We start from the raw sequence: 23,777 nt of genomic DNA on the forward strand, positions 1-23,777 counted from the left end.
CCATACCATGTGGACCCTACACAGGAAACCATGTTGCTTCCTTATGTCATTCAAATGTTTTATCTTACAATATTTCAGATATCCTTGCAAGGCCATATTAAATCCTATTTAGAGTAGTAGGAATGCATGTGTGTGTATATGTGTGCATGCATGTGTATAAACCACATCATACATCTACATGTCTACATATGTCCCCTGCTACTGACTTTGGACCTCACCTGACAAAGATGAGAACACAGCAGCATAAGCAACAAGATCCAGCAAAGGACACACAGACATCTGCACTGAACTTTCCTATCTTCCTGCTTCCAGAGTTCTCACCATTTATTCATAAAAGTAATGTTATGGTATCAACGAAATTTACCTTAGCTGCTCCAAAGTAACAGAGAAATTCAGCAATTTCAAAGTGAAAATAGACTGAGACAAATAATTGGAAAGATTATCTCAATGCTTGGCACCGTATCTTTTGAAAATTTCCTTCCTGGTGTGGGTGACTTACACCAATCCACGTTTAAAAAATAATAAAATCTTAACACATTAGAACTATGTATAATGCTGATCAGATACAATTTTTATTTTACAACTTCCAGGATGAATTTTTCTCTTCCTCTCTTTTTGCAGGAGTAAGTGTGGCTGGAGGATGAGCCCTTCGAAACCCACCTTGGCCACTGCAGAAGATCCCAGTGTAGCAGAACCCTCAGGAGGAGAAGTACTGTGCCCTGTGTGGCCAGTTCCACGAAGATCCAGCCCAGAAAGTTCATCTCAAAGGGACTCACATAGGAATCAATGCCGAAGTTGTGGGTCAGGTCATATTTTATCTGATTATAGCAGAGTTCTATCAGCCCTTGACCCAGGCAGAATTGAGGAAAAATAGTAAAGACCCATTTGAGGACATCATAGATATTCTGTAAATTCTGTAGAGTGAAAAAGAAATCCAATTAAAAGCTATTCCCCTTTTCATCACACACACCAATAACTTCTTTTTCTCCTTGGTTAGTTCTGTATTCCAGGTCCTCTCTATCCCAACTACTCACTGATACTCTCAGACAGACAGCCATCAGAACAAAGCAGAATCTTCTTGAGATATTAGATCTACTGACATTTGCCTTTCAAGATTTTACTTGCTTGAGAACAGTGATGATTTTACATCTAATTTTAAGGCATTCACAATGATCTCTACACAAGTATGGACAAAAGTGTTAGCAATATACGAACACTGAGTTCACAAATAACCCATACACATAAGGGGGATGCAGCTGCACAAACTCAAAGAATAGCAATCCATGATGTTTGATTTAGGATTATGTGAAAATGATCATTATACAAAGAAATTAGAAAACACAAATTTTTGCTCCCCCTAACCCCCTCACTCCAACAGGAAGCCTCACCAGTGGGAAAGACAGATGTTCCAGATCTTTTATTTGAACTCAAAATGTGTCATCATATATCAACTGTGATTTGGTAACAATGGAAATGATCACATTAACACTATAGCTTGTATACACAATAGCTAATACTGGTTACACTAGATATTAAGACTGATCTAGTTCACCACTGTGGAAGACAGTGTGGATATTCCTCAAAGATCTAGAACCAGAAACACCATTTGACCCAGCAATCCCATTCCTGGGTATAAACCCAAAGGAATATAAATCATTCTATTCCAAAGATACATGTATGCGTATGTTCACAACAGCAGTATTCACAACAGCAAAGATAAGGAATCAACCCAAATGCCCATCAATGATATACTAGATAAAGAAAATGTGGTACATATACACCATGGAATACTATGCAGCCATAGGAAAGGAGATCATGTCCCTTGCAGGGACATGGATGGAGTTAGAAGTCATTATTCTTAGGAAACTAATGCAGGAACAGAAAATCAAACACCACATATTCCCACTTATAAGTGGGAGCTGAAGAGTGAGAACACATGAACACAAGGATGGGAAAAACACACACGGGGGCCTGTTGGGGAATTAGGTGGAAGAGGAAGAACATTAGGAAAAATAGCTCATGAATGCTAGGCTTAATACCTAGGTGATGGGTTGATAGGTCCAGCAAACCATTATGGCACACATTTACCAATATAACAAACCTATACATCCTGCACATGTACCCCAGAACTTAAAATCATTAAAAAAAAATAAATAAAAAGACTGATCTGAGAATCCAGTCACCTTTCTTGGTTTCTTTCATTAACTCTATAAGAACATATTGTTCCATAACCTACAAATGAAAATGTGAAATTATTTGAAATAAACATTTGAATAATGTTGCTTCCTAAACAAATATCAAAATAAAGAACAAAGAAACAGAAAGACCCAAAGAAAAGCAGTAAGCTGCTTTTTATTATTTGTTACCAATTTATTGAGATCCATTTTTCTGCAAACACCTCACTGCCTATCGATTTTTTTAAACAAGTAAGCAATGTTGTTTAAAATTAAAGGTAGCAATGCCTTTCCACTTGCCACACTGGTAGAATCTCATGAGTGGAAAGGTTCCTGGTCAGCTTCCTCTTTGGATATGGACAATTCTTCCTTTTTCTTTTGGATCTAAATCTCACTTCTGTGACTCTCTTCCCAGGGCAGCTCTCTGCTTCCAAGTTCCTCACCATGAGGATTATCTACTGTGAGTCTGTTTTTGGTTTCACCATGGTTCATGGTTAACATCCTGATGGATCATGTCATGTTAGACATCTGTTGAGGGAAGAGGGAAATTGTATACTATCTCTAACGATTTCAATTTTCTCCTCAAGCTAAAGCCAATTAATTGTTCTGCAAGTTTTCTATTTAAAGTTTAGACATATTAATACAGATTAGTATCAATAATCAATCTGTAAAAATCACCAAAATAGATTATTACTGTCACTGAATGCATAATAGATGTTTATAGAGTTCACTGCTTCTGTGCAAATATGAAGCACAATTATAAAAGCTAACATCAATTATCATTGGCAAGACTACTAAGTCTCTGAAAGTCCAGCCATGAGTAAGTGGACTCATCCCAGTTAACCAGGTGTCAGTCCCTGTTTGATTTAAAATGAGAACTGTAGCACATGCTTCAGAACTGGAGCTCAATACCTTTTTCCAGTCATATTTACTACCCCTGAGTTGGCCAAACATTTGGGAACTACTGAGGAATCAGAGTCCATGCAAACAGCAGGGAATCAGGAGAGAATAGTGTGGTCAGAGCTGAGAAAAATAACAAAATGAAAAGCACTGCAATATCGGGGCAGAGGAAAGTGCAAAATCTGAAGTCCGTATCTCCAGGTAGCACAGGGGATGCTGAGAGGCTGAAAGGTGTATAAAAGCAGAGGCAAAGACCCAGGCAGGCCTCACTAAGGAAAGAGACAGGCATGAAAGGAATGTGACAGGATGAATGGGTTCGGCTTGACCTAGACACCTGCTGAAGGTGACACCTGAAAAATGACTTGCTAACGGGGACAGCAATTGGAGAATGGCATTGGCATCACAAGAGAAATTCTGCCTGACCACGGGGCTCATGCTTGGAAAGCCCTTGGCTGCCACGCTTGGAAAATAGCAAAATTAAATTTGTTCCAGAAATCACAGAGAAGAGGGCAGAGTCCCCCGAGATTATCATCCAGACATGCTGTGTCCTGAGAGCACGTTCAGCTGTGCTGGGGCCCTTGTAGTCTCTGACCCCAACGATGGTGCACACGGACATGTTTCAATGACTCACTTTTCCACCATTCATCAGTAATTCATCAACAAATAGTCTCCAATGAAAATGCTATGGATGTGGCAGGGAACATCTTCATGGCTCTACCTCAAGAATAGAGTGGTCAAAACAGCCCATCTTTTCAGCAACTGTTGCTAAGCCTGGGCATGGCTTTTATAATGGCAACATGTTTTCTGCAAATTAGAACCAATTTATCTTTCTGGAGTTTAGAGACAGTGGATACCAATGCATTTCCATTGAACTCCAGTTGGAAAGGAACAAAAGAGGCATGAGTTAATGCCGTCTTTGCACTACAGGTGCGGAGGTGTAGACGTGATGCACTAGAGGTGCAGCGGTGTAGAGGTGATGCTACGAAGCTACTGACCTTAGCTTTGGAGATGATGGCCAGCAACCGGGGCATGATGGTTATGAGCATGGTACAAAGGCCAAAGATGAAGTTTAGTGAGATGTAGGAAATGAAAGCCACATCTGAACTGGAGAAGAATCTGGACATCAGGTACATCCACGGAAGAGTCGCATATCTGAAAAGTAAAGTGAAAAGTCGTGTTTGTTGTACCATAACATTTATAGTAGTTTTCTCTTATTTATGGTAGATACATTCTAAGACGTTGGGGTGAATCCCTGAAAATGCAGATATTATGAACGCTATATATACTTTCTTTTTCCCCATACATACAACCTATGATAAGGTTTGATTTACAAATTAGGCGCAGTGAGAGGTTAAGAACAATGACTAGTATAAAACAGAACAATTATAGCAATATGCTAGCATGACTACTTTAGCACTTCGGGGCCATCAAGTAAAACAAGGGTTCCCTGAACACAAGCACAGCCATGCTGCTACAGTCAAATTGGTAACTCACTGAATCCCAGGTCCAAAGTGAGGATATGCTGGACAAAAGGGAAATTCACGTCCCTGCCAGGACAGAGTAAGACCGTGCAAGACTTCATCACGCTACTCTGAACACTGTGCCCTTTAAAACTGATGAATTATTTCTGGAATTTTCCATTTAATATCTTAAGAGCACCGTTGGCTGTGGGTAACTGAAATCTCTCAAAGCAAAAATGCAGATAAGGGGACAGCCGTATTTACATAATGACTGAATTGAAGAGGCAATTTTATTGGTCCAGCAATTTTTCCTTACTTGGTGAACAGAAATACACTTTATGTAATACATCCCATGGTATTTTCCAAAGCCCTGGGGCTTTAGAGGGCTCTGCAGTGCAATAGAAGGAACACCGAATGGGGCCACAACACATGGGTCGCACGTGGGCCTGGACTCGCTGGCTCTGAGGCCTGGAGAAAGTCAGCTGACTTCTCCAACTTCTCTTCTCCCAAAGGGAAGCTTCTTTGCTCTGCTTCTCATCAGGAAAGCAGGAATAACACTTACTTGTTATACTGAGAATTAAAAGGTATGAAGAACATAAAAAGCTGCAGAGATACATAAGAAAATAAGGCCTAAAAATAAAAACTGAAAGCCCTCTTCCAGCACCCACTGCTTAGGAGTACTGTCTGTAACTACTCAGTCACACTACCCTAATCTTCCTCTAGCCCCCAGCAACCCAGGAGACAGCACCGTAAATGTCATCTCACAGGCAGAACAATGGGGCTTTGCACAGTTCAGACACTTGATTGAGCTTTGCAGGTGATAAGCAGATGAAGCTGAACATGGGGTTCATTTCTATGTGGCCCCTAACCTGGAGTAAGAGACACTACTAAACATTGAATTCTAGAAGAAGTCTTCGTATGTGTCAGATGACATCAGGAGCTAAGATACCACCCAAATGTCCCTAAAAGGAAAACATCTCATTTTCTTTATTGTGTCTCTTCAATTCTAGAGCCTGGTTTCACTCATGGCAACTTCTCTCAGCTCCTTCCTGAAATAATCCCACTGCACCCAATAAAGGAAACACACATTGAATGAATGGTTCCTAATATCAGTAGAGAAGTCACTGATTTTGAATCACAACTTTCCCAAAAAACTCTCATGTATCGGGAACTGCAATATGTTCTCCACTCACTCATATCACTGTTTCCTTATGGTGAATAATTGACTTAACCTGAAACATTTCAGTGCCTCCAAAATGTGTGAAGTTTTCTTAATGTGTTAGCAAGTTCTGAAAAGTATGAGACTTCAAAATGATATAAGAGATGTCAGGCCCTCAAATTTATCTCTTAGTCTAGTATACATCCTCTTTCATATAATATCTGTGATATTAGAATGCTTTCCTGGTTAAAAGATACATTCTCATAATTCATAAGATATACATACTATGACATATGTAATCATACAGTGTTTTAGACACTCTACTCAATACTAACCTGCCTCAAAATGTAGACATGAAGACAATTATTTCAAAACACACAATGGAGGCAAGAGCTGTTGTAAAACAGTTGCTGCATAAGACAATCAACTAATTAAATCAATATGATTACTAGAGAGGTTAGTCATGACTTCTTGGGGTTGTACATTATCAACACCTCTGTCTGAAATAAACTACCACAGAGAGGATTCAAATCCCAACATTTATTCACCTACACCACACACCTACCCTCTTTCCTGTACTGTCCCTTCTGAGACAATAATTAAGGGCTACACTCTGTCATGTGGCTGTTTTGAGAAGCAAATGAAATCACAGAATTGAAAGTATTTTTGCAACTGAAACATAAGCAGTAGTAAAAGTCTGTGAGCTGAATTTTGGGGCAGGTGTAATTGCTGTAAAATTCATTCTAAGAGTGAATGAAAAAATCTCTCCAACTTATAACTACTGATTCAAACTCTATATTCTGGAACAACACATGGCAAATTGCTTTTCTTTTCCATGTGACAGTCCTTTAAATAGCTGAAGATTGCCATGTTATTCTGCTTAAACCTCCACTATAAAAGGCTGGGTCTTTCTCTGCTCCTTTAACAACACAATATTCAGCCAGCTCTCTCTGTTAAATTTTGCATTGTAGGGCTTAGGGGAGTTTCGGTAAGGGCACCTTACAGAGGATATGATGTGGTTGGCCTGGCATAACACACAGCAAGATTATCATCTGCTTTGATCAGCATCTCCACATCCAACCATGCAATCTAATGTGCAGCAGCCTCCCTGTCATGCTGTGGAGTCTGTATACGGGATCCGCACTTGAGGGACTAATTACCACTTCAATACTAGGCTCTGCTTCCTTTGAGATGGTTTAGGAGGGGTACTTTACTACTTATTACATAAGGTTGCCGTGCTGGGCTATGTCATTGAAATATTTGACAAGTGGATTAAAGCACTATTTAAGAAAAACAAAGATTCAGAGACATGGTCCTAAATGATACCACATGGGACTTTCTATTGCTAGATGAATGAAGAATCTTCCAGTGTGATTTTTCAACTAGTTATGATTCCATCACTTTTTTAAAATTACATTTTGATAGTTATCTTTCAAATACTTGTCTCAAATTAACATATTAGCAGCTCCAGTCTCCTTTTTTATAAGAAAAACATTAAATTGGCTTATAGAGAATAATTTATTTTTTGTGAAAATTACAGTGAATTTTAATAATCTCATATTTCATTAAAATATAATATTATTTTAATGATTTTTAAATTTGCTAGAGATTGGCCTACTGTTCACAACATCATGGAATTTATGGGGGAAGAAAATTCCCCTTTTGAAAATCGGCCCCGTCCCCATGCTTTGTGAATTTCCCAAGACACCAAATAGGATTCTGTAATCTCATCGTTTAGTATTAAATATACATCAAATATGTTCTTAAGGTTTCAACTTTTACATAAGCTAAGCTTTCTTTTCTTTCGTTCATTTTTAGGTGTCACTTGCCTCTTTTGGATGCTAATTCTCCCCACTCTCTCTTTTATATTTTAAAGAATAAATTGTCCTTATCAGAAAGAAGAAAAACAATAAAACAACTATTGGGCATGTTTGTCTTGTTATCTCTTAAAAGAATCAATTTGTGTATACTATCCCTTATTCCTTCAGATTCCTGCCTTTAAGTAGCCATTTAATGCATGGATGTACTCTTAGGTCTCAGCTCAGGATTCTTTTTTCCTGAGTCTGCCATTGGGATCCCTGTACCCACAGGTAGGGACAACAGGCATGAGCCAGCTTTGCTGTCCTCACCCAGAGATTGCCAGGCATACAGGGGACAGTGGCTCCCCAGACCGGGTCTCTCACTGACCCTCCTGTTACAGTGGAGGGTTGCCAGTTCCACTGGCTGTGCTCCAATGAAAGAAGAGCTACCTTCTAAAGCTGCTTCCCCATGGATGTCACCCGGTGATCCTGGTCTACCTCCCTTGAGGGCTCTTCTTCCCTGGAATTAGCCTTGATCACAAACACGGTCTGAGTTATCTTTTACACCTTTCCAGTCCCTGCGACCAACTTAACCAGAAGTGTGTAACCCCTATTACCTATGATTATGTTTCAACAGACCCATGAATCTCTAGAAATTCTTTGAAAAACAGTTCTCCATGTGAAGAAAATTCTTAGTTTAATTCAAAGTCTTAAAGGGTTTCACAATCAAAACAACATTAATAAAAATTTCTAAAACCATGTTTTTAAGGCTTTCTCACCATTTCATCTAAGTTTTAACTCAGTTTTTGAGATATGCTCTCCTAAAATTCAAAAATAATTTTATAACAAAGTCTATTTTACTCAAAATAGAGGGAGATATGAAAACACTATTCATTCGATTGGATCAATAAACTGAAATCAAACTGTGTTCTTAGAGCTGGGTATATACATATTAGACCTTCCTACACAAGTTCATAAATTTCCAGCTGGATATAATAAACATGTGTCTACTATGCTTTGTAGCTTAGGACATTACATCTTCTAAAGAGTAAAATAATTCTGAAGAGTAACAATAATGGCTAAAATTAATTTAATTGGAACTTTGTACCAGTCATCGTCCATGATAGTCATATAAACTATTTAATTTAATCTTTATAGCAAAAGACATGAAGTTTTGCAAAGAAAACACTGAGGCTTAGACAGAATAATTAATATTACCAAAGTCACAGAATTGAAGTTAGTGAGTGGTAATATCAGTATTACCCCCAAAAATCTGTCTGTCTTGTTTCTCTCTCTCTCTCTTTCTCCCTCTCCCTCTCTCTCTTATTCTTTCTCCCTCTCTTTCTTTCTCTCTCTCTCTTATCTACATACTTATTTCTCCTTCCATCCATCCATCCAGCCATCCACCCACCCACCTATATATTCATCTAGTAATGGTGTATATTTAAGTAAAACTTTGTCTTCTAATTAGATGTTTTGAATAATTCTGGGGCACTTACATAAATGCAAACTCTAAAAATCATTTTATTTGTAATCCTCTTAAATAAAAGCAAGCTGTTTTATCTTTAAAAATAGCTTGAATTATAATACAGTAGTATGATAATGATTTTCCCTAATAAGTATCTCTTACATAACCTGTATGTAAGCATATGTGCATCGCACATAAGAAGACATATATATCCTGATACCAGATAGATAGAATTTTGAGGCCACTGGCAATGATCTTGAGTAGTATGCATAAATCAGAAATTCATATGATGAATTTTCTCCATTTGCTATTTTTTCATCTGAGAAAAAAGTGATAGAAGTTAGACAAAACATTTTCAAACTACTAATATCATAGGAGAGGAGAAAAAAATGCCAGACAGCTTGCTGAGAGAACCTCCACAAATGTAATCTCTGAGCTAACTGGATTATATATTTGAGCCCCTGATTAATGCCAAAGTGAGAATAATAGAGAATCCATTTCCAGCTGCACAAGTTTATCAAACAGCTTGAGGGCCTGTCTGAGACAGGACAGTGCTGTCTTCATCACAACCAGGTCAGCCCTTCCTTCCTCCATGGGGAATTCATCATCCTGCTCAGGCTTGTTTGCTCCTTGTCCCTTGCAGAAGCAACATAATTGCTTCAAAAGAGAGGAAATCATGAAGCCGACAGCAGGTTCAAAGCCATCCTAAGGGTTTTCTCTTTCAGAAAACAAACCGTAATTCTGCAGCAGAGTTTCTCATCACATACCCGAAAAGTGACAGCAGGAGGGCTGTGGCTGCCAAGTTCTCACGGAAAGTGAAAGCTGTTAACTGGAAGGCGACAATAACAGCAATGCACAGGCAGACGGAAACCAAGTAAAAGAGCTGAGAAAATAAAAAGAAATAGGGAGAGCTGTTACATCAGATGGTCATATTTATTACCGTCTACTTATCCTGAAGATTCCTTTCAACTTTACAGATATATTTCCTATTTTGTACATTAGAAGTTCTGTAGCCATGAAAGTAAGTCTGGAAAGTTGCTTGTTATAATCTGAGTTGTATCCCCCCAAAATGCATACACTGATCCCTCAGTACTTCAAGATGTGACTGTATTTGAAGACAGGGCCTTTAAACAAGTGATTAAGATAAAATCAAGTCATTCAGGAGAGCCCTCATCCAACATGACTGGTGTCCCTAGAAGAGATCAGGAGGCAGTCATTCAAAGAGGGGTGACCATCTGAGGACACAGGGAGAGGATGGCCGTCCAAAAGCCGAGGAGAGAAGCCTCAGAAGGAACCAACCCTACCAACACCTTGATCTCAGACTTCCAGACTCCAGGACAGTGAGAGAATCAAGTTTCTGGGGTTAAGCCACCCAGCCTGTGGTATTTTGTTATGGCAGCCTAAGCTGACTACTACTGTCACGCATACCCATGTCCTTTGAGGAAGGTCAAGGAATCCAATCAGCTTGCATGAAACACAGCCTCCTTGTACACATGTCGAACCAAGGCCAGAATCCTCGGGCTACCTCCCTATCCAGGCTCACCTTAAGGTGCTCCCCACTGGCCAACAACAGCCATGGCTTTCCTTGTGGCTCTCACACACCTGGCTCCCTCTTCTCTTACAGCCTCAAGCTGCAGGGCTCTTTCTCGATGTCATCCATGGGGAGGGCCCCTTCTTTCCTCACAGATCTCAGCTTAAGTTTCACTGTCTTCTTTGACCTCCACATTTGAAGTCACCCCCCATCCCAGTGTTCTCTTCATTCTTTCAATAGACCCCATCATGGGCCAACCAACCATATCTTGTGCGTTTGTTTGTTTGTTTACTTGCTTGTTTTCTGCTTTCTCCTTTCTTTGAGGGGAACAATCTTCTCTGAGGCTTTATGCATGGCTTTTTGACCAACACCATTTGGGGTGCTATGATAGAATAATGTAGACCAGGTGGATTATAAACCACACAACTTTATTGCTCACAGTTCTGAAGACTGGAAGACCAGAATCAAGGTGCTGGCAGATTCAGTGTCTGGTGAGGGCCGCCTGCCTGGTTCAGACTGTGACTTCCCACTGTGTCCTCTCATAGAGCTCTCTGAGGCCTCTTTTACAAGGGCACTAATCACATTCAGGAGGGCTCCACCCTCAGAACTAATTACCTCTCCAAGATCCCACCACCAAATGCCATCACACTGGGGATTAGGTTTCAACATGCGAATTTTGGAGGGACACAATTAATTAGTCTATAGCAACCTTGGACACAGCTTGATCCATAACAGATCCTCAAAAATATTTATTAAATTTGTGATTGAATAGAATAAGCAGAGAATGGTTGGATGAAGATGGAAAACCATCCAACTAAGAAGCAAAGAACCCTCCCTGTCCTTAATCCCAAGGTCAAACATCACCGAGTAAAGAAGAGCCAGACTAAGTAGGAGGCATAAAGAGATAATAAACTAAAGGTGCAGAAAGAAGGAAGATCTTGGGGTTTTGGAGACTTTGAAACCCCCTGGTGCCCTGGAAGCATGCCCTGCTGTATGCTGTGATTCTCTCTTGGCACACCCTTCTTCCCTTTTCTCTGGCAAGTTGTGGTCCTTAGACACTGATGACAGATGGAAGACAGTTGAGTAGCCAGCAGCAGTATGTAGTGCTCGGAACCAAACTGGACCAGGAGACAGAGGCTGGTACTAAGAAGCCATCTCTGTACCAACTAGATGTAAAATCTTGGACAAGTTACTTCCACTTGCCTACCTTCAAGTGTCCTTCAGTAAAGATAAAGGTTTAGAGACCCAGAATTTGTCAATCTTAGTTAAGATTCATAAATCACCTTAAGTACCTAGTAAAACACAGATCTCGAAGGCCCCCCAGACCTACTGAATAGAATTTTGAAGGATAGGCCCTTGGAAATCCTTATTTTTACCAAATGTGCCTGGTGATATCTATCACCAGGTAGGTTCAGGGAAACTTCTGATTAAATTAAATGAACTCCTGAAATGTCAGGTAACTTAAGTGTGACCCCTATAAACTGTACTTTCAAAACAAAACAAAACAAAAATCCAAGTTACATGATCAAAAGCAAATAAATTAGCTAATTCTAAGCCAGTTCAAAGGAATAAACCTCACAGGAAAGCAACACATTAATATATGGGACTTTGTGCACTGTGTCGCACAGCCAGGACAGCACCTGGAGCATGGAAGGTGCTCAGTAAATGGTAGCCCTCTGGCCTTCTACTGACTGAAGTACAATGTTCTGTATCATAGGATACATCATATTTATCAGGGCAGGGATATCACTTCCCTAAAAAATAAAGACAGCTCCAGAGAACAAAGACAGTAGATATTGACCACTAATAACAACCTACTTTATAAGCTGCATTTTTTTACTTAAGATAAATGCCCTGAACAATAGGAAACAACTAGACATTGCATCTATTATTGTCCCTTAGGACTGGAGACACTGACCCAGGGGATTTCCATCGGGGAACTGAGTGTATTCAGGAAATGCTAATAATACCTGCCATACCTATTAGGCAATGAGGCACAGGTCTCACAGAAGGGGGAGTTAGGCATGCAAATAAAAGATCATTTCTATTGATTTTTATCACCTCACCTGCTACTCCATTGAAAAGAGCATAGCAAAGGTGATTTTCTCATTTCCTCAATAAGAAACTTTGCGTCTTTGTGAGATTCTATTATCTCCCAGTTCTCCAGCCTGAAGCTTGTCAGTCTACCCCTTATGAACCAATTCTGTGGTGATCAGTAAAGGTGACTTAATCTAAAAGGCCCTTACCAATAAGATGACCCCTTTCTGTGGACACTCCAAGGCAGTCAGGGCCCCACACCCCCTCCATACACACACACTATTTAGATCACTAGCTTGGAGACACACAGAATCTCATTCCCGTATCCTACCATGTCATACAGGAAGTTTGTGAACCAGTACATCCTGTAGCCAAGGCCACTTATGTGCTGCAACCTTTTGGCTCCAGTCACCCTGTCCCTCACCACAGAGGTGCCGATCGATGCAGACAAGATGGAGAATCCCAGCATGATGCAGAGGGCCACTCCACACTGACGGATGCTCTCCAGGCTGCAGGCAAAACAGAGCAACCAACTCTCAGGCGCCAGATGAAGAACACAAGCCTTCTTTGCTAATAGCAATCAGCAGTGATGACAGCAGTGAAAACTGCTAATTAAAAATTCATAATTGGCAGGCATGTTGGCTAAGGGCATGGATTCCTGCATTAAATCCCCTCAGCCACCTTTTGAGACATGGACGACTGAGCTCCATTTACAGAAGACATAACTGAGGAGCACAGTTTGAGGGCATTCTGGAGTTTGCTTGTGTCAAAGTCTGCTCTTCACCATTGAGCCTGACTCCCAATTAAGATGAAAGACATCCTCTGAGCAGTGTCCGGGTAAGCTGTGACCTTTGCCCACATGGGAACTGCTCTGCAATACAGCAACACCTGCCAGAGAGGAGCCTTCACTGCAGCCCCACACTGTACTTGCCCATCTCTGAATTTAGTCATATGAAATGCCAAAGAGATTCTGCAATACATTGAGGTGCTTTGTAATAATATACACTGTACATTTTCTTAGTAATTGTTTTACCTGGAGCCCTACTGCTAACATCTTTCACTCAAGTCAACTGTCACCTCCTCTCAACTCCGTTTAGGAATAGCCAGACCACAGATGGTCTTTCAAGAGGCCGACACAATGGAACTCCTCAGCACAAGTCACCTGCTGTGCCATGCCTTCTGCTCCACTGTGTCTCATTCTACAACAGATGTCAGCTAGTCTACTCTTGGAATTCCGGGAGGTGTCTAACACTGCTAAAGCTAGAATCCTGAAAATCATTATGTGAATGTGAAGACAAGCTGCAACCCAACCTATGCTTCCTGCTGGTTCCTGCCAGATTCATGACTTGAGCAGAGAATGCCCATTTATAAAAAGTTTTTTTAAAATACCTACTTTTATTGTCAATTTTTAATTTAAAAATTGTCAACCACATTATAGAGAATGGAGATGGGGAGAGAAGAGCAGACAGGTGAAAGCGTGCTACCCTTCACAGAGACCGCGAGAACTGACACCGAATTCTGCACCTGAAAAGCTCTTGCCTTATCACCACCCATGACTCCACCTGGATCATGAGGAAAATCTTGCATGATAAATATTCAAGGAGGCATTACTATGCTCACCTACATGAACGCAATGTTTGTGATTTTAACCCAAAAATGTCTTCAGAAGATGTACAGTCACATAAATTTCTGGTAAATCATTCCTTTAGAATAATTTCTGCTTAGAAGTACAATTGCATGACATACTAGTCCGTTTTAAGCTCAATGTTCTGCCTCTCTTAATAGCCATTTTTCTCATACTTTGCAAAGAAATGCCCAGTTCCTGTGGGCATTTCTTACTCTGTAAGTCATCTCTTGGGGCAAATGCAAAAAAGGAATCAAAGTCATCCCTAAAAACCCAAAGATGTTCTTCCATTGTCAGAATCACACACCCCTCACTCAGCATTCCATCAACTCACATCTTGTCTTCGTTCAGCAAGGCCCCTCCGTACGGGTGGCTGTAGAGTGTTATTCCTGTGAAAAACAAATTGGAAAGTGAGCCTGGAGCCTGCTCCCTGCATGGTGAATCACAGCTCATCTACAAGCTACACAGATTCCCTGTGCCATCACAATGTCTCCTGCTTGCTTTGCTCAGGCCCTGGCCAATTAGCAGAAAAGAATGGCAAGTTCCATTTTGAAATTCAGCAAATGTGTGCTGGGATTTCTGTCACTGATGTAGTTGTCAAACCTAACCAGCATGAATTGTTCATGCTTTACATGACAGGCACTGTGTTTATAGGTTCTTACATTTTATCATCTAATCCTCATAAGTATCCCACAGCCTATGTTTGCAGAGAGGAAACATAATCAGGCGAAGTAACAACATACAAAGAAGACTATTTGATATAAATCAGGTCAATATTCACCTCAAGATCAAGCCAGGTCTAGACAGATAGAGAACTGGACTCTTTCATCGAATCAACTTTGATTTTGGAGTTTTTTGTTTTGGTTTGCTTTCTTGGGCTTTTTGCATGTGTGTGATGCCAGCAGCCAAAATGAAATTTCCGTCAGTTCATCAATTAAAAGGATCTTATTAAAAGAGCTGTTTATAATTTCACAGAGTGGGATAGCACTTCCCCAGAGAATTCCAGTCAATGTTGTGTTAAGAAGAACTCCATAAATAAAATTGGTTCATGTTCTATCTTAGACATTGTGGACCGTGAAAGTAATCAGGTTTCCTTTTCCTAATTGGTTGTGTCAGTGATGAGGGCCAAATGTGTGGCTTGTACAGGGAGGCTATTACCCAAGGCACACATCCTTGCTCCATTTCACGTTGTCAGTCCTAGATTTTGCGTATTTTTCTTTTGACTCACCTTTAATTTACCCTATCATCTGTATTTTAACTTATCATTGCTATTTTGTATTGCCTTCTGAGAACACATTAAATCCTTAATGAAACACCACAGGGTATAAGTAAGCATACATAAAAGGTACAGAGTTGAAACAGGCTACGGCGCTCCAAAATTCCAACAGTTTTGCCACCAGGCATCTGGACTTCTGTCCCTTTGCCACCTGCTCTTCTCCCCAGCTACGCCAGCCTTTTTTTCCCTTCCATTGGGGACTCAGCCACACACTAAGCCAAGTTCCAACTCAGAAGTAACAACAGTGAGAGCTACTGGTTCAGCGAATCCACTGTACAGTTTTCCAGAAGAATTTCTTTGATTATAAATAAATGTTGTCCAGATATGCTGATCCAGGCTTGCAGCATGTGTGCATGACACCTGCTGTGTCACTTCCTGGATCCTGGACTTAACACATTCATTGTGAACTGAATTGTGTGGTCTCGATCCCTTGCCTGTCTGGACCAATAACACTCACCAGTCTTTCTCCTGTAGTCTTTCCTTCACCAAGCTTAACTTCTAGCCTTCTCCTCATGGGGCCAGCCAGTCCCATCCTTCCTAGCTAACGTATTGACTCACAGGCAGCTTCTCACTTGATGTGCAACCCAATGCCAACCAACCCTATCAGGGGGTCAGAAAAAGCCAAGTGACATTAGACAGTGTTTATAAAGTATCAGATCCTGCCAAAGTATGACCCGTGCCCCACTGGTGCTATAGATGGTGGGAATATATTTGCAATGTTGTGGGCTCTTCTAGATTCTACGTAAGAATGAGAATATTCTAGATTAGAGAGGATCCAGAGAAATGTGATTAGCTGATAACATGTCTTAGAATTATAGTATTTGAGGAACACAGTAGATACTGAAATTATTTAACCTAAATACACACACACACACACACACACACACACACACACACACACACACCCTGGGGCAAATATCCTTATCATCTTCTCAGTCACACAGACTCATAAAAACTTTAAGTCCCCCTCATCTCCCTGCTCTTCTTCACCCTACACATCCAAGAAGTTGCCACGTCCTGCTATTTACACCTGAACTCCATCCCCACAGTGCCAGGGCTCCCTCACAAACATGTGCATCCCCGCTCAGCTCGCCTCTCTGCACACCCATGAAGTCCCCCATCCAGAAATCCTAGAGCACTTCCAGAAAGAAACAGAAAAACACAGAGCCCATGTTCTTTACTTAGACACACATCTCTTTTAAAATCAAGTCCAATCTCTCTATTCTTCCACTGCTCCCATTTGAAAAGCTGATTGCTATCATTTCCCCAAACCCTATGGCTGCAGGCATGCGCCATCATTTCCTTATGCTTCTGTCCAACCCTGCTGGCAACCCTGATGTCTCACATTTGTTTGATGCTGAATTAAATTTCATTTGTTTTCAATTATTATTTCTCTCATTTTGTTTGTATTTTTTCCAGCTTTATTCAGGTATAATTGACAAATAAAAATTGTACACATTTAAGGTATACCATGTAATGTTTTGATATATGTATACATTACAAAATGATTACCACAATTTTTATCCTGCTGATGAGAATGTAAATTGGTACAGCCATTATGAAAAACAGCATGAGGGTGCCTCAAAAATTAAAAATAGATCTACCGTGTGCTTCAGCAAACCCATTTCTGGATATAGGTCAAAAAAATAAAGTAAAATAAAATATCTTGAAGAGATATCTGCAGGCCCATGTTCATTGCACATATAGACAAGATAGGAAAATAACCTGTGTCCATTGATAAATAAATGGACACAGAAAATATGGGATAGACAGATAGACATTTATACACATAATGGAACATTATTCAGCTTCAAAAGAGAAGGAAATCCTGTCTATGAGAACATGAATGAACACGGAGGACATGATGTTAATTGAAATAAGCCAGACAAAGAAAGACAAACACCCTAAAATCTCATTTATATGTGGAATTTTCAAAAGACAAACTCACAGAGAGAGTAGAAGCCTATCATCAGGGGCCAGAGGAAAGAGGCAGTGGGGAAATGTTAGTCAAAGGATACAAAACTCCAGACATGAGATAAATAAAGGCTGGGCATGGTCGCACGTACCTGTAATCCTAGCCCTTTGGGAGGCCAAAGGAGGAAGACTACCTAAGTCCAGGAGTTAAGAGTCCAGCCTGAACAACATAGAGAGATCCCATTTCTATACAAATATTTGTTTTAATTATCAGGGCATGGTGGCATGCACCTGTAGTGCCAACTGCTTGAAAGGCTGAGGTGGGAGGATTGCTTGAGCCCAGGAGTTTGAGGCTGCAGTGAACCATGATTGTACCACTGCATTCCAGCCTGGGCAACAGAGTGAGACCTTGTCTTTCTCAATAAATAAACACAAACATAAGTAAATACACAAATAAGTTCTGGAGACCTAATGTATAGCATGGCAACTATAGTTAATAATGTTTTGCATACTAAACATTTGATGATGTTTGATAACATTATTCTCACCATGCATTAAAAAAGAAATTAAAATTTCAGGAGTATGAAGATGGGTAAAAAGGAAGACAGGAAAACCTCAAACTCTAAGTTCTTTCATGCTTATGAGCAGAGAGAAAGGGTTGGTAGCCAGAAACACACAAAAATTAGCCTGTACCCATGCATTGTATGCTGTTTAGGACATTAGACTATTTGTATAAATTCTCATAGAGAAACCATGTCCAATTAGAATTATTATGTTCGTTTACAGAAGCAGTATCTGAAGCACAGGTATTTAGGAAATCTTCCTGTAGGCTGATCGTTATGGCACAGCTGAGATTGAGACCTTGGTCTACAGACACCACAACCATTTCTCTGCCAGCATATCACCCATCTTTCTTCAGTACACATGTCTGGTTTTCCAAAGAATATAGCCATATAGTGGGAATGATACAGGGCTGGAGGTTGAAGGCCTCTGTTCTGTTCATTCTGCAGCGAAAAGCTGCCAAAAACACTGTTGTTTCTGTGGGGAGCTCAATAATAAAATGTTAAACTACCAAGGTTGGATCTTTATTTGACCAAGTTGCATAAATAAATACCTTTTCTTCCCTTAAACCATGACAGTCATTGCTGAAAGATTAAAAACAGTGCTTTCCTATTTGCTTTCTGTATCCTATTTCCTCTGTTATGAATTTATTCCCCTTTATTTTAGCACATTTCCTGGATTTGTGTCATTCTTTTAGGGTTTTAATCTAGGAGGCGAGAGTACATCTGGTCTCCCATCTCGCTGGTGAAATGATTGACTGCTCCTACAGATAGTAGCTTCCCAACATGCCAGATCCTCTCCTGGATGTTTTCATAATACATTTTCTCATTCAGTAATCTGATGGTGAAACTGTGTTAAAGAAGCGAGTATTCTATGCACAGTTATTTTAAGTCAGCTCTCAGCATTTTAGAATTGTAGATTCTTATAGGAAAAGGGAACCCCATGAAGTGGTCTAGTTTGGACACACCTGTGTGTTCCAAAAGCAGAAACAGAATCAGAGGAATGTAGTGACTTTTCCTGGAGTCTGGAACCTGCTCCTGACACAGGTAGAACCCACGTATATGAAGTCCCAGGTCTGTGCCTCTTTCATCAAATCACCTACTAACATACAGAGCACTGAAAATACTGCCTCTACAGTGATCCACAATGGATCCCAATGACAGAATAACACAGAAATGAAAACCTCAACTATGACAGCAGAAGAGAGCAGCTGATAAATTTTACATACTGAACTTCAGGAGAGAGCCCACTGACGGCAGCCATCCAGCCTTCTCTTTTAATTTTTGCACATTGCTATAATCCTCCATGAGCTCTGTCTCCACCTAGGTCTTAAAAGTACAAAACCACTGGTGCAAATACCTGAATCCCCCAAACTACTGTGGCTGCCCCTCCCTTCCTAGGTCCTTTACTCATAAATATTTCAGAGGGGCCATGGATTTTCATTTGGCCCTGGCTTTAGAGTCCTACAATTTACATATTTGTCACAGAGTAAATATTTAAAGACACTCTATTGAAGAACATACTGATTCACAGTTCCTCTCACAGGGACCTCCAGGAAATCTTCATGGCCTTGGAATGGGGCCTTCCTGCTCAGTGCTCAGTGCTTCTGGACAATTCCTAAGCACTTCGGGGCTTAACATTCTCATGTTTTCACTCTGAAATTAAAAAATGATCTCTCAAAGCTTAAGACACAGACAAAGAGAGGGCCTTAGACCATAATGTTCAGGAAAACAATGCCATCAATAAGTAGAGAAAACCCTGGACCTGCTGTCAGTCTTGAGTTCACTTCCCACCTCCCCCCACTAGGCATTGACCACCAGCTCTTATAAGACAACAGCCTGCTTCTGTCAGACCAAGGGTCAAAGAATGTTCTGATTAAATGGTCCTTTGTTAGGACTTTGGTGGTGAAAACCAGGGCACTGGACAGTAATTGAGTTTCACCAAGGGTCAAATAAAGATTTGATTCCTCTTCCTTCACAGGACTGAGAATTCATTCAACATGCATCTTTTCCTTGCCCATTATCCTGAAGCAGTCTGATGGGAGGGACAAGCAGGCCCTCCCTTGGGGGACCCACCAGTGGGTGGACTACAGCCCACCCACAGGGCTATGTCCCATGTAAGGTTGCCTAGGAGGTTGGGTCCAGCAGGGTGTAAGGAAGTTGGGGAGTTTTCTAAGGAAGGATAAATTCCAGATGCACAGGATACCACAGCACAGGGCTGGAGTGCAAGGAAAGTGTGATCCTGCAAGGCTGCCCTGGAACTTCAATGGGAAGACTGGAGGGGTGGTAGGGAGCTGCAGGGTGAAACCCATGCAGTGTTTTGGTTTAGGACTACGAAGTGAACATTTCGCTTCTTTTCTTTTCTTTTCTTTTTTGAGATGAAGTCTCGCTCTGTCACCAGGCTGGAGTACAGTGGTATGATCTCAGCTCATTGCAACCTCCGCCTCCTGAATTCAAGTGATTCTCCTGCCTCAGCCTCCCGAGTAGCTGGGATTACAGGCATGCACCACCATGCCCAGCTAATTTTTGTATTTTTAGTAGAGACAGGGTTTCACCATGTTGGCCAGGATGGTCTCAATCTCTTCACCTCGTCATCCGCCTGTCTCAGCCTCTCAAAGTGCTGAGATTACAGGCATGAGCCACCATGCCCAGCCCTTTTCATTTTTATATTTCCATTTAGCTTATCAATCACTACATTAGATGTTTTCAGAGTCATAGTCACTCTTTGGAAGCATCTGTGTAGAATTAAACATATATAAAAATCAAGTAAATATGTATATCTTTAAATTGGTGCTAAAAAGATTTTATTCTTATTTTTCAAAAAAGGAAGAAGGACTTGGAGTTATTTAAATAAATAATGTATATTTTCACAAAAATAAAGAGTATGAATAAAGAAAGACAACACTGATGGAAGCTTACTCTCCTACCTGAGGGTCCTGGGTTGTTCTAGATCTGTGTACAAGAAGCAGTAGGTAGGAGCAATTGCACCACACTGGCTTACCTTCACACTATCCTGCACCTTCCCATGATGCCCCTTGTTCTTTAAAAGAGTAAAACGTTAGAAAGCAGAGCTCTCTTCACGGAGCCAAAGAAAGAGAGGATGGCAATACACTGCCTCATAAAGGGGAATCCTATCCAACATGATGGGGCCTACTGCAGAGTAAGTGTAGCTGAAGATTGGTGAATGGATGCAGAGAAGAAAACTGAGACATAAGCATACTCTACTAGCTTATCTGAGGTCAAGCATAATTCGTACCAGAGTGAGAACTACAACTCTGATTTTCTAGAAACCAGTTTAACAAATTTCCTACAAGACTAGGAAAATCATTATATCCCTGCCGTAAAAAACACATTATTGCAATGGACAATCTCTGTAATTGTGTTGTTTTCATTGCATGTTCAGCACTCAGTACTCTAGTTAGGTAACAATCAAATTGTGATAGAATCTTGAGATGACGATGTTGGTAAAAGGTCCAAGGCTCCCAAGTAAAAGGGGCATAGTTTTAATACCAGAATTGAGTAGAAGAAGCTCACTCAAGTCTTTATGACATTACTTTACAAGTTTTCAGAAATGACATTTCGAAATGTACATGTTGAGTACATTTAAATAATTTTTCTTTGTTTGATTAGTCTTATTTATATTCTGGCTTTTCTTTCAAGGAATTGGCTCACAATAATGTATGAATGTACAAAATTAGTTTTCTCATTTAGTGTTCTCATTATGGCTACATCTGTTATGGTTTCCAGACTCTGTTTGTCATTGGTAAAAATGCACATCTGTGCTTTTGTCCAATATCCATTATGATACTTAACATGTCTCTAACTCAAGTAGTAACTTTCGGGTTCATGACTCCTATAAAATGTATATCTTTAGAAGCATTAATGCCCAGATATCTGTAAACATCCACATCAAAAGGAAAAACTTGTCTTACCATCAACATATGTGGAAAGTTTATGTTCTTTTAATTAATTCACTATGACATATTAGTGAAATACAGAAGGGTAAAAAGTTAATTCAATCTAACAAACTATTAAAAGAAATATATGAGCTCTTCTGACTACAAGGCATTTTGATGGCTTTCTCTCTCTCTTCCTCAATCTGTCCTGAAAAATGTATTTTTCTCAATATTAAGATTAATTATTATTCTTATGAGTAATAGATGCCAATTGTATAAAGGTTTTAAATTTTAAAATAGGGTAAAGAAGAAAATTAAAATAACTTATAATCCTATCCAAAACCAATCAGAAGTAATCACTGTTTGCATTTGGGTCTTAATTGTTTCTGTTGAGAATTTTCTCTACATGTGCACATTATTATTAAGTTTTATGTTACCTATCGTCAGTTTAATGGATAATTCTTGATCATCAATTAATTTTTCACCACATGGATGCAAACATTTGCATAATCTATAGCCTTCACTATAATCAGTGCTCATCCAAGTTCTTTTCTTCATTGTGTGCATTCAATATTTTCATGATCCTCCTTTCAGTTAATATCTCAAATGCTATCTTTTGGTATTCTTTTTAATAAACAATATGTCTACAGTATATTTTTGAGCCACTTTTGATGTGAGCATATCTCTGTGGCCTGTGTACTTTATGGGCAACATCTTCACTAGGTGCAGAATGTGAGGAGTATAACCTTTTCTTTCCATATTCCATAGGTGCTATTCTATTATTCTCTGTCTTTAAAGTTATGGTTAATATGCCAGAGACATTCCTCCCAGATGATGGAGCAGATCAGTTCTGCCAGGCCCTTGTTTTTACAACCAAAACCTGCTGGACATAACAAACAGAAATAGAAAGATTCTGGGGTGCAAACAAGATGGTGGTCCCCTGAGACTGCAAGACTTCAACAATAAATACCCTGGCTTCCTTAACACCTCACATATATCCTGAACAAGGCATTGCTAAAGTCTCCAAATTGAAACTCAACAAGTACAAATAAGAAAGGCTCCAAAAAAATAAAAAACCAGAGGATCCAGAAAAGAGTTGTCTAACAAAGGAACTCTTTAGCAATATCTGCCTTATTTGAGGCAGACACCACCAGCAAACTGTCCCCACTCTCTCAGGTTTCAGCAGGGCCCAACCATGCAGGTCAAAAGAAAGTAGGACATTTTTCAAGCGCTGAGCTTTTCTTTGTCAACCATGAATTCTATATTTAGTGAAAATATCTTCAAGAATCAAGGTGAAATGGAGTTCGTATCAGTTAAAAAAAATAAGCAAATTTGTCATTAGCACCTACACTTAAAGAATAGCAAAAAGAAGTTACATAAACACAAAGGAAATCATAACAGGAAAAGACTTAGAACTTCCAAAAGGAAAGATGAATATCAATATATGTTTTTTTAAAAAAAGCAGTAAATATAATAGACTACCATTCATCTCATATTTGGTGACTTAAGTAAGAATTAGAACACTCTCTGATGTGGTGCTCAATGAATAGGAACTACTTAAGACAATAATATATTAAAGGTAAACAGGGTAAAAGGACCTAAGTTGAAGTAATCTTTCCACACTTCACCCAAAGTAGTAAATAATAACATCAGTAGACTGTGATAAGTCATACATATGTATTATAACACCTAGAGGAACCATTAAGATAACTAAATAAATGTATATCTTAAAAATACTATAAATAAATCATAACGGGATCCTAAAAATAAAATGCTCAAGTAACCCATGGAAAGTAAGAAAAGACAAACAGAGGAAACATAAAACAAGTGACCGTGAGAGACTTAAACCCAAACATATTGGTAATTACCTTAAATGTAAATGGTTCCTAAACACCAATTAAAAGGCAGAGATACACAGCCCAGTTTAAAAAATATGACCCAACAATATTCGCTCTACACAAAACTCACTTTACACAATG

At 39.8% G+C, this 23,777-nt stretch overlaps 1 protein-coding gene across 1 annotated transcript in view; it reads right to left on the reverse strand.

Moving 5' to 3' along the window:
• ABCA13 (ATP binding cassette subfamily A member 13) overlaps positions 1 to 23,777 on the reverse strand; it is a 427,963-nt gene that overhangs the window by 96,444 nt on the left and 307,742 nt on the right. Inside the window, exons 49-53 of the mRNA XM_074379707.1 lie at positions 14,487 to 14,541; positions 12,860 to 13,037; positions 9,728 to 9,843; positions 4,070 to 4,226; positions 661 to 914 (exon numbers count right to left, since the gene is read on the reverse strand). Of these exons, the coding sequence (XP_074235808.1) occupies positions 661 to 914; positions 4,070 to 4,226; positions 9,728 to 9,843; positions 12,860 to 13,037; positions 14,487 to 14,541 (760 nt within the window). The remainder of the gene's footprint in view (positions 1 to 660; positions 915 to 4,069; positions 4,227 to 9,727; positions 9,844 to 12,859; positions 13,038 to 14,486; positions 14,542 to 23,777) is intronic.

The sequence above is a fragment of the Saimiri boliviensis genome, chromosome 10, assembly GCF_048565385.1.
Source record: "Saimiri boliviensis isolate mSaiBol1 chromosome 10, mSaiBol1.pri, whole genome shotgun sequence".
Taxonomy (NCBI): Eukaryota; Metazoa; Chordata; class Mammalia; order Primates; family Cebidae; genus Saimiri; species Saimiri boliviensis.